Below are 12457 nucleotides of genomic sequence, written 5' to 3'. Positions count from 1 at the left end.
AAGTGGGTAACTGTGATATGTGTAGATTTATACTGGACAACTGCAGAGCACAACCATAACTGCTGAGACAGAACTAAAAGCATGTCATCACTAATAGTAGTAAAATAATTTCTTAATATAATACATAAAAAAATGTAGGAAGAAAGGAAGAAGAAGGGAGGGAGGAGGAAGGATAGGAAGAGAAGGGAAGAAGATGTAAGGAACGGAGGAGGAGGAAAAAGAAGGGAAGGGGAGAGGAGGGATGAAGGGAAAAAGAGAGAGAAAGGAAAGGAGAGAGACAAGGAAAGGAGAGAGGGAGAAAAGGGAGGAAGGGAAAAATGAAATACTGATTTTTCTTTACATTAAAGAATCTGATCTAAGTTAGAATAATTTCACAAACACATCAAAAGTATTATAATTGAGGACAGCAAGCCACTGCTTCCTTCATCTTATTTTAGCTACGAAAAGTTTACAACCTAATTTGAAAAGGGAAGAGCTCAGAAAGGCAAACAAAGAGGAGTATTAATTCATATTTAAACTTTAAAAATTATAAGGAGGTATCAAAATTTGAATAGTCAACCTTATTTGTAGGGCTTATGTTACTTAAAAAAATTATTCACTAATCATAAAATTGACAGAATTAGTACTTACTACTTTCTTAAATGACAGAAAGAATTGATGAGACTGTGTTGCATCACCTTCTGCCACATCCTGCTATAATTATAAATACAGTTGTACTACTGACGTTTCTATAACTGCTCCAGGTGAAAGCATTTGAACAGAGAATTCTCTTTGATCACTTCATTGTCATTTCTTCTTTTTAAATTTACATCTGGACTGTTCCAATGCACAGAAGTACATCTCATAAAAAACCTTTTAACCTCTAACTAGCTTTTCTAGGTAAAATAGGTCACAAAAGAGATAATCAGATTTTTTTTAATACAGACAAACTTTAGATTAACTTTTTTCAAAAAAGCTCTCGAAATAGATAAACAACATGAGTCCTTTGATTTAAATCAGTTTTAATTTCTAAATACCATAACTCAATTAGTAATGTTACACCAATTGGTAGTTCTTGAAATATCAGCTTTACAATTTTGAGTTCAATGTTTCTATTTCATTCAAACATAATTCCTAAAACTTTTGTTTAGTGCTTTTAGAAACTCATTTTACATAGCATTTTGGAAAGCTTTAAAATACAATTATGAACACTAGTTTATTATGTGATGTTTTACATCAAGAAAATAATTAAAAGCATCCCCCTGAGATGTATAAAACATAAAACACATGACATTTAGGCAGTCCTCTCAAATTTCAATTAAAAATGAAACAACAACATGGTTAAAATTTTACTGGAAGTTAAATACAAATATGGAGGCTTATCTAACTGGAAGAGACATGAAAAGCTGCAAGACTGAATGTAAGTCAATAATCATAAAAGCGGCCGGGCGCGGTGGCTCAAGCCTGTAATCCCAGCACTTTGGGAGGTCGAGACGGGCGGATCACGAGGTCAGGAGATCGAGACCATCCTGGCTGACACGGTGAAATCCCGTCTCTACTAAAAAATACAAAAAAACTAGCCGGGCGAGGTGGCGGGCGCCTGTAGTCCCAGCTACTCGGGAGGCTGAGGCAGGAGAATGGCATGAACCCGGGAGGCGGAGCTTGCAGTGAGCCAAGATCACGCCACTGCACTCCAGCCTGGGCGGCAGAGCGAGACTCTGTCTCAAAAAAAAAAAAAAAAAAATCATAAAAGCAGATTAGAAATTATAAGACAGAAATAAGGATCTGCTAATTTGAGAGGAGACCAAGCTAATGTCTTGAGGATCGTTTGAGCCCAGGAATGCAGGACTAGCCTGGTTAATATGGCAAAACCCCATCTGTACAAAAAAGTTAAATATAAGGCGGGTGTGGTGGTGTGCACCTATAGTCCCAACTACTCAAGAGGCTGAGGTAGGAGAATTCCTTGAGCCCAGGAGGTTAAGGATGTGGTGAGCTGTGATCGCACCACTGCACTCCAGCCTGGGTGACAGAGTGAGACTCTGTCTCAAAAAAATAAAAAACAAAATAAAATAAAATAAAAATCCATATAGCCTCAATATGATAATAATTACAGGAAAAAAAGTGATTCAAATGATTACCTGCTTATATTCCAGTTAACAAAGGATAAGATGGTATTTAAAATTTCTGAGATGCCCAGAATATACCCCAAGATGGCATTTTAAAAATAAATTTTAAAATACTATAGATAAATTAAATTGAAGGAAGCTTAAAAACAACTGAACCTAGAACTTAAATAGAAATACCTCATGTAGCTCACCATCAGGCTTCTGAAAAATTCAGTGAGTCACATAACACTATAAATCTCCAAGGAACAAAAAGGTATCTAGGCACCAAGGAAAACTGTCATCCCTGGGAAGCATGAATGAAAGAGTCCATTTACTGATAGCTGTATTTAAAGTGATGCATATTCGACACTCTCTCTGACAACCTACAATTACTCCCAAATTGAAGAAGACAGTAAGAAGTGAAGAAAACAAGTGAAACACTACTCAAAATCTCTCACACTTAGAGAAGTAAAAATTGAAGTCTTCTCAGGATGAGAGAAAAACCTCCAGTAAAAAAAGCAAGCTGAGGTTACTAGTTAGAACAGTAGGGTTCTATTTCTGCTTTGCTTACTCACCATGGTGTTTTTTTCTATCTTATTTAGTCAGAATCCTTATCATTACACAATCTTCGCTGACCAACATATTAATTATGAGAATGCCAGAAAGAAAACAGAGAAAAAAAATGTTTGAAGATATAATGGTCCAAAACTTCCCGACTTTGATAAAATGTATGAATCTACACATCCAAGCATGAACTTGAAGCATGAATTTAATAAGCTCTAAACATGATAAACACAAAAAGATTCACACCAAGACACACTATAGTCAACTGTTGAAAGACAAAGAAAAGGAAAGAATTTTGAAATAAGTGAGAGAAAAGCAACTGGTCCCAAGTCAGGATTCTCAATAAGATTAAGAACTAATTCTCATCAGAAACCATGTAGGCCAAAAAGCAGTGAGTTGACATATTTAATGTATTAAACGAAAGGCACTGTTAACCAAGAATTATATATCCAACAAAACTACCCTATAATAAAGGGGCTATTTAAGACATTCCCAGATAAACAAAAGCTAAGACAGTTTGTTAACAATAGACCAGCCCTACACAAAATGCCAAAGAGAATCCTTCAGGCTGAAATGAAAGGACATAGTAAATATAAATGCCAGTATCACTGAACTTTTGGTTTGTAATTCCTTTTATTCTATATGATTTAAAAGGTAAATGAATAAAATAATAATTATAAATCTATGTTAATGGGCATGCAATATACAAAGACATAATCAATGAGAGTAATAATATATAAGAAGAGGATAGAGATGTAAAGGAGTAGTGTTTGTATATTATTGAAACTACATTGGTATTATCCAAATCAGGTTGTTATGAGTTTACAATGTTAATTGTAATTTAAATGGTAAATAATAAAAGTAACTAAAACATATACAGGAAAGAAAAGGAAGATGGTATCAAAAAAGAACACTACCAAAAATTAACTTATTGATGTTTTATTACTTAGACACAAAAATTTAAAAACACATAGTTGTTATGGGCTGAACTATAAACATCCCTCCACGGACCCTCCTGCCACTATTCATATGTTGAAGCCCTAAACTCCAGTATCTCACAATGTGACTACATTTGAAGATAGGGTCTTTAACAAGGTAATTAAATTAATGGAGGGCAGTAAGGTAGGCCTTAATCCAATCTGACTGGTGTTCTTATAAGAAGACATTAGGACACGCAGACACACTCCAGGGGTACATATGTACAAAGAAACCACCACGCAAAGAGGCAGAAAGAGGGTAGCCATCTGCAGGCCAAGAAGCAAGGCCTCTGAAGGAATCAAGGTGTCAACACTTTGATCTGGGACTCCAACACTGTGAGAAAATAAATCTTTGTTGTTTAAGCCATCTAGTTTCTGAAATTGTTAAGAATGCTCTAGCTAAGTAATATTGAACTTATTCATAATCATATATTATTCTGCATTATTTATTTCTGTCACACTTTAAAAAAAAATAATGTAACTATAGTTGGATTAAACATTTTACCAACATTGAATTAAAAAGAACAATGGCATGCTTCTTTTTGCCTATGAAATAATAAAATATTTTTACTTTTATGTTTCCTTTCTATACTTCACTAGAGCCATTAGGTCAATCCTTCTTGTATGTGTGGTGAAACTTAACACACAGTCAAAGGTAAAATCCACTGTGACTTACACCTCTGATGCATCAAGCCCACATTCTTGGTATCAATCCAATGCAATGACATTAAGCTAAATATCCTCTCAACAAAAGCATGTAAACAGAATACTTAGGATTTTAATTACTATCAATAATAGGTGTTTAGATATAGGAATTAGTTTATAGTTCTATAAAAATATCCATCTATCTTTTAGCTAAATGCATGTTTTGGCATTCCAGCTCCTTATGAATCACATCCCTTGTGTTTACAGATTCATTATATAGGCTTATCAGTGTTCAAAATGTCCATCATTTTAAAACACTCTGAAAGACATTGGCTATCATCCTAAGTTAAATTTCTCTTTCTTGCAGAAATGGTTTTAAAACACCTGAATTTGAATTTGTGATGTCAAAACTGGATTTTTTAGTAAAGAAACTGAAAAAAAGTTTTATTTAACCTCGTTGCTCTTTTCTGTGACTTTTTTACTTGAGTTCTGAAGCACTCTTAATATAAAAATGAGCCATTTGGGCCAGGTACAATGGTTCACACCTATAATCCTAGCACTTTGGCAGACTAAGGCAGGAGGATCACTTGAAGCCAAAAGTTCAAGACCAATCTGGGCAACATACAGAGACCCTGTCTCTACAACAAATAAATTAGCCAAGTATGGCACGGTATGACTGTAGTCCTAGTTATTCAGGAGATGGAGGAAGGAGGACTCTTTGAGCCCAGCAGTTCAAGGCTGGAGTGAGCTATGATCACACCACTACATTCCAGCCTAGGCAACAGAGCGAGAGAGAGTGTCTCAAAAAATATATATAATAATAAATAAATAAAATTATTTGTGTGGGGTTTTTTTTTTTTTGGTATGTGTTTTTTCTAGCCTACTTGTGGCCTCTTCAAAAACAGAAACAAGCTGGGCACAGTGGCTCACGCCTGCAATTCCAGCACTTTGGGAGGCCGAGGTGGGTGGATCACAAGGTCAAGAGATCAAGACTGTCCTGTCCAACATGGTGAAACCCCGTCTCTACTAAAAATACAAAAATTATCTGGGCATGGTGGCACATGCCTATAGTCTCAGCTACTTGGGAAGCTGAGGCAGGAGAATCACTTGAACCCGGGAGGCAGAGGTTGCAGTGAGCAGAGATCGCACCACTGCACTCCAGCCTAGCAACAGAGTGAGACTCTGTCTCAAAACAAACAAACAAACAAACAAAAGAAACAGAAACCGCAAAAAAATATCTTTTTCTATAATCTTGTTTTTCCATTCTCATTCTCAATGTACTGCCAAATCAGAGAAGGGCATTCCTTTGGTCCCATATTTTGTTAATATTGTACTGCAAGGCATCTACGTCCAGCAACAAAAATAGCCATCTTTTAGGCACATATTCAAGGAGGTCATTTTCTTCCATTTATTTTTCTTTTTGTAGAGACAAGGTTTCAAACTACTGGAATCAAGCGATCCTCCTGACTTAGCCTCTCAAAATGCTGGGATTACAGGCATGAGTCACAATGCCAGCCTTTTTCCATTTCTTTCAAGTCAAAAATCACATTAAGTGCTTCCACAAATTTTTTAAAAACTGGCAACATAACCAAAAGAGTTCATTAAGAAAGCATCAATGATCAAACTTAAGCAAGTCACACCCCTTTTTAGCAGTGTTATATACATGCTGTGCAGGATATTGAGCAGATAAGAACTTTTCACTTTCATTAGTAAGCAGTTCAGACCAAACGAAATTTACCAAAATTTACATTTGTACTGTATATCAAATAAATCTAGAATTGTACTTGGACAAGATATCAACAATATTTGTTTTTGTTGCCTATGGTTTCATTAAAATCTTCAAGACCATGATTTGACATATCAAAATACCTAAGAGCTTTGGGGACATTTTCTTGTTGACATAATTTGCCATATAACTTGATATATGAAAGTATGATTACTAGTAAGATCTCACATAGTAAGTTACCCAAAACTTCAAATTCCTTTTATTACCTTGCAAAAGACAAGAACAAATAAACCATTACTAGAATACATTGTTAGAATGAATGTGAAATATTGTAAAAAGTGCAAAAGAATAAAAGTAGGCAATGACTGCTTTATTATGAGACCAATATCAGGGAGAAAGCTGAGGGAGAACTTAATTATATAATAATAAACTTTTAGAAGGCAGAGACTGATGAAGATCCTCAAGAAAGGAGACAATCAGTGAACAGCTAATAGCCTCCCCATATTAGTTCATTTTCACACTATGGTAAAGAACTGCCTGAGACTGGGTTATTTATTTATTTATTTTTTTATTTTTATTTATTTATTTTTTTTTTGAGACAGAGTCTCGCTGTGTCGCCCAGGCTGGAGTGCAGTGGCGCGATCTCCACTCACTGCAAGCTCCGCCCCCGGGTTCATGCCATTCTCCTGCCTCAGCCTCCCGAGTAGCTGGGACTACAGGCGCCCGCCACCACGCCCGGCTAATTTTTCGTATTTTTAGTAGAGACGGGGTTTCACAGTGTGAGCCAGGATGGTCTTGATCTCCTGACCTCGCGATCCGCCCGTCTCGGCCTCCGAAAGTGTTGGGATTACAGGCGTGCGCCACCGCGCCCGGCCAGAGACTGGGTAATTTATAAAGAAAAAAAGGCCGAGGCAGGCGGATCACGAGGTCAGGAGATCCAGACCATACTGGCTAACACGGTGAAACTCCATCTCTACAAAACATAGAAAAAATTAGCCAGGCATGGTGGCGGGCGCCTGTAGTCCCAGCTACTCGGGAGGCTGAGGCAGGAGAATGGCGTGAACCCGGGAGGCAGAGCTTGCAGTGATCCAAGATCATGCCACTGCACTCCAGCCTGGGAGACAGAGTGAGACTTCGTCTCAAAAAAAAAAAGAAAAAAGGTTTAATTGACTCACAGTTTAGCATGGCTGGAAAGGCCTCTGAAAACTTATAATCATGGCAGAAGGCAAAGAAGAAGAAAGGCACCTTCTTTACAAGGCAGCAAGAATGGGAAATGCTGAGCAAAGGGGTAAGAGCCCCTTATAAAGCCATCAGATCTTGTGAGAACTCACTCACTATCACGAGAACAACATGAAGGAAACTGCCCCCATGAGTCAATTACCTCCACCTGGTCTCTCCCTTGGCATGTGGGGATTACAGGGATTACAATTCAAGATGAGATTTGGGTGGGGACACAAAGCCTAACCATATCACCTCCAGTTCTAGTAGCAGAAGAGACTGAAAACTGCAAAATGCAAAACGTGCCTTTATAAATTAAGGCTTTAGTAAATTATCCTTTTTTTTTTTTTTTTTTTGAGATGGAGTCTCACTCTGTTGCCCAGGCTGGAGTGCAGTGGCATGATCTCAGCTCACTGCAACCTCTACTGCCCAGGTTCAAGCTATTCTCTGGCCTCAGTCTCCCAAGTAGCTGGGATGACAGGCATATGCCACCACACCTGGCTAATTTTTGTACTTTTTTAGTAGAGACGGGGTTTCACCATGTTGGTCAGGCTGATCTGGATCTCCAGACCTCAAGTGATCTGTCCACCTCAGCTTCCCAAAGTGCTGGGATTACAGGCGTGAGCCACCACGCCTGGCCGTAAATCATCCTTTTTCTATTACTCTGGAAGTTCATAAAGTGACCACCTGGATGTTTTACCAAAAACAATACAAATCAATTGACCAACAGAAAGACTCAGGCCACTTCATATTAATGACCACCTTAAAGATTCATTTTTACAAAAGATTTGAAAACTATGATTAAATCTGAGCTTGGAAGTATGTGGAATAATCATACTATATATCTAAATCAACTAAGAGTTACTTGAAAAGAAATCATTCTGGATTTTGTCAGTTTTCCACTTTTCCAGTTCTTGAAGTTAATTAGAATTCAAAGGGAAGGCATTAATCAATAAAAAAGAAAAAGAAATCTAGTATAACAGAACTGACACATGATTGCAATGAGCAGAATTTTGAGCTAGCTTCAAACTGCAAAAGTAAGAACCAGTGGTATGTAAAACTTGTTCATATCTTTCAAAGCTGGAAGATTAAGCAGATCACTAACTCTCTCAATCAAGATTAGGTTAAACTGGTAACTCAAAGAGTATATGCCTAATGAGTTTATTCAATTACTCATTGGAAGATATGGGAATAGAGACAGATATACAGATATATTAAAGATATACCCCGGTATAGATATAACGATGTATATACATATCTACCAACATATCTGTCTATACAGAGATATTCAGGTATGAACATATACATATATATTTATGTATATAGATATCTATATATAATACAGAGCAATTTCTACTATCTTGTGGCAGAAACGTCCTTTCTAAGGAGGACATGCAGGAAATGAAGAAGCCATAAAGTTTAATTACATTAAAAACTTTGAAAGTTACATGAAGAACTAAGGCACCGTACAAGACACTGTAAGAGTTAATGTACACATGACAAAAAATAAATACTTTCAACTTATAAAATAAAAAGGAATACTATCTATAAAATATGAAGAATTTCTATAAATCTGTAACATATGAAAAATTATAAAATGATAGTGAAAGGAAACAAGTAATTTAAGAAGAAATGCAAATGAACAATAAACATATCAAAAGTTCAAGCTTACCAACAGCCAAAGAAATAGCAATTAAAGTAACTTTTGATTAGATGTGCAAGGACTACTAAAATCCCAATTCAAATGAACAAAACTATATTCTACAGCAACACAATATAAATGGAAACAATTATGCAAAATAGACATGGGTCTAGAATCATTTTGAATCCTTTTAACTTTTAAAATAAGTAACCAACCTGAGCCACTTTAATTGAGTTCTGGGTAGAGCCACCAGCATGATACTCAACTTTGAATTTTTTCACGAGTTCATCAAACCTATAAGGAAATCACAGTAGAAAAGAGTAAGTTACCTTCTGTGAGTTGCCACAATGTAAACTTTTCTGAGCAGAAGAGCATTAAAACACAAATAGTAAAATGTTTTAATTCTTTAAGTATGTTGAATAAATGAATTGAAGTATCTTATAACAAAAATACTGAATTTCCACATTTAAGAAATGTTTTCCATAAGTGTACAACTATAAGAATTTAAGAATTTAAAACACAGACTGTCCATAATTAGCCATTAAACTAAACAGAAAGTAAAAGTAATAATTAATAGATTGCCAAATGGAGGTCACATGTGGCAAATTGGTTAAGTCAAAATCAGAATCCCAGTCTCAGAATTACTTGTTACTACAAACATACAGAAATCAGTGTGCATTTCTCCTCATTCCAGACAACTAAGAGAGTTTTCTATAGAAACTAAACAAAATTTCACTTAATGTTACCCTTGGAATCAGTTCAAGAAGTATGAAAATTATAAGACCTTACACTTCAAAAGAGATGATGAAGCATATGTTCATTTCCTCTTCCACATCTTACTAAATGTCAAAAAATATATTTTATATATAAAAATAAACAAAAGTATAACAGCACTGCCTGTAAAGCAAGGAAAGAAAGATGCCACAAACAGACCTATCTAATTATATGAAAAGATGCAGCTAGAGAATGACACAGTTTCTATACACTAACTTAACAATTATTGAAAATTTTTTGAAAAATAAATAGTTGGATGGATTACCTAAGCAATCAAAATATGCATGGGTAAAAACTAAGATAAAAATAGAGAAGTTGAAATTTTTAAAAATACCAAAAAAGTAGACAGAAAATATAAGAGATTAAAAATATGAGATAAAAATTAAAAGGTGCAGAGAATTTATTAGGTGGTCCGAGATCTATTTAACAGGAAATACAGAAAGGGAAAATAAACATTATGAAGAGTAAGAGAGAAATGTTGGGGGAAAAAAAGGTGAAACATAAATATGGTCAGATTTTTCCAAACATCAAACAGTTTTACAAGGGATTAGGGACTAGGACCCCATACTTGGACACATTTTGTGTAATCTCTCATATTAAGATAAAACCCTAAAAGCATATAAAATGAAAAATAATAATTACCTTAAAAGGAATAAAAATCAGACTAATACTAAACTCCTCAAAGAATACCAGATGCAACTGCCAACCTCAGACCCTAACTACGCCCCTTAACAGCAGGAAGCAGCCAGACAGACCACGGCACCCTAAATTCTTATAATCAATAAGAGGTTGGACTGTTTGGGTGAAGGAGAAAGGACAAGGTGGAGGAAGGTGAACAAGAAGGCATAATCCATGTTGCTTCCGGGTTCTTCCTCACCAACTTTCCCGCGCGCGGGAAGATGCAGATCAACCGAGCATGCTCCAGGTGATGTCAATCCGAAGAGATCAAAACTTACCCGGCCACGCCTATGGAGACGCCCCTATCACGCCCTTATCCTGCCCACTGCCCTCCCCCTTCCAGTACCAATGCATAAAAGTCTGCCACTGGCAGGAGCCAGCGTGACTTCTTCGGCCCCCGCATTTGTGGACCGGAGAACATCACCCGAGAGCCCCGGCGCGACTTCCCTGGCCCCCCACACCTGAGGACCAGAGAACCTCGTCCGAGAGTGTATGCATATTTGCAATAAAAGACTGTCACTTTCTTATGTAAAAAAAAAAAAAAAAAAAAAAAAGAATACCAGATGCTAAAAATATAATGGAGTAACGTATTCTATGCTGAGAAGGGAGGAAATTTTTGAAACTAGAAATTTTCAATATGTACTCAAATTATCAGGTTAATAAGGCAAAGCAATATTTAATAATCCTTTATCCTATGTGGAAAAAATTACTAAGGAGATGTGCCAAACTATCCCCCCAAAAAAACAGAAGAAAGATGGAATGAGGTTAAAAGAAAAGGAGGGTGATATACGAGTTTGAAAAAGAAAGCCATAAAAAAGTTAAAAGTGCTCATCATACATTATTGCAAGCAAAATTCTCCCTTTTATGGAGAAGACTCCATAAATATCTCAAATTGTTAAAAATCAAGTTTTTAAAAAGGTTTTAAATATATTGTTGAAGTCATAAAGTCAATCAATAAAAAAATCAAACCAAAGCAAATATAAGGAAGAATAAAAAGGCAAAACAGTGTAAGTGCACTACATTCTTCATCTTCCAGTATAGAGTTCACAGACATTGTATAAACTTAATTAAAAATAAGCATAAATTCATTATTTAGATTTATAATGTTAAGCTAAAAACATTACCTTTTCTTTTTTTTTTTTGAGACAGAATCTTCCTTTGTCACCCAGGCTGGAGTGCAGTGGCGCAAACATAGCTCAATGCAGCCTCCATCTCCTGGGCTCAAAGGATCCTCCCACCTCAGTCCCCCAAATAGCTGGGAATACAGGTATGCGCCACCATACTTGGCTAATTTTTTTTGTATTTTATTTTGTAGAAACGGGCTTCACCATGTTGCCCGGGCAGATATCAAACTCCTGAGCTCAGGCGATCCTCCCACCTCAGCCTCCTAAAGTGCTAGGATTACAGGTGTGAGCCATGGAACCAGGGCCTAAAAACATTAACTTTTAACAGTATTTGCATCTCTATGGAGTTGATATAAAAGGATTTTTTTTTTTTTTTACTGGTGTTTATAGTTTACTTTCGTTTTTTATAAATTTCTCTAGGATAATTAAAAAAAATGTGCAAAATTTAAGAAGTGTCTGTGTAACTACTACTCAGGTTAAGGAAAAAAAACACTGAACTGACTTAGAAAACCCAGTATTTTATATATATCTCTCATATATAATATATACATATATATGCACACACACACACAAACACACACACTCTGTCTCTCTACAAGTGTCCTTACCCTGTTGTTCTTCACGAGTACTTTGGCCGTTCTTGGTTCTTTGCACTTCATATAAATTTACAACTAGTTGTCAAACTCCAAAAACCAACTTGTTAGGGTTTTTTTTTTTTTGAGACTGAGTCTCGCTCTGTCGCCAGACTGGAGTGCACTGGCGCAATCTTGGCTCACTGCAACCTCCAACTCCCTCATTCAAGCAATACTCCTGCCTCAGCCTCCCAAGTAGCTGGGACTACAGGCGCATCCCACCATGTCCATCTAATTTTTCTATTTTTAGTAGAGACGGGGTTTCACTATGTTGGCCAGGATGGTCTCCATCTCTTGACCTCGTGATCCACCCACCTCAGCTTCCCAAAGTGCTGGGATTATAGGCGTAAGCCACCGTGCCCAACTTGTTAGAAAATTAGTGATTGCACTAAT

General features: G+C 36.4%; 1 protein-coding gene across 6 annotated transcripts in view; it reads right to left on the bottom strand.

Annotated features, from left to right (window-relative positions):
* The window catches only part of ADK (adenosine kinase), a 566335-nt gene that overhangs the window by 399993 nt on the left and 153885 nt on the right, over positions 1-12457 (bottom strand). For all 6 annotated transcript variants that reach the window (XM_017962928.3, XM_021944000.2, XM_017962924.3 and 3 more), the window contains one exon: positions 9072-9150. In XM_017962928.3, the coding sequence (XP_017818417.1) occupies positions 9072-9150 (79 nt within the window). The remainder of the gene's footprint in view (positions 1-9071; positions 9151-12457) is intronic.

This window comes from Papio anubis, chromosome 11, assembly GCF_008728515.1.
Source record: "Papio anubis isolate 15944 chromosome 11, Panubis1.0, whole genome shotgun sequence".
NCBI classification, from domain to species: domain Eukaryota; kingdom Metazoa; phylum Chordata; class Mammalia; order Primates; family Cercopithecidae; genus Papio; species Papio anubis.
This window is presented reverse-complemented; position numbering and strand designations above follow the sequence as displayed.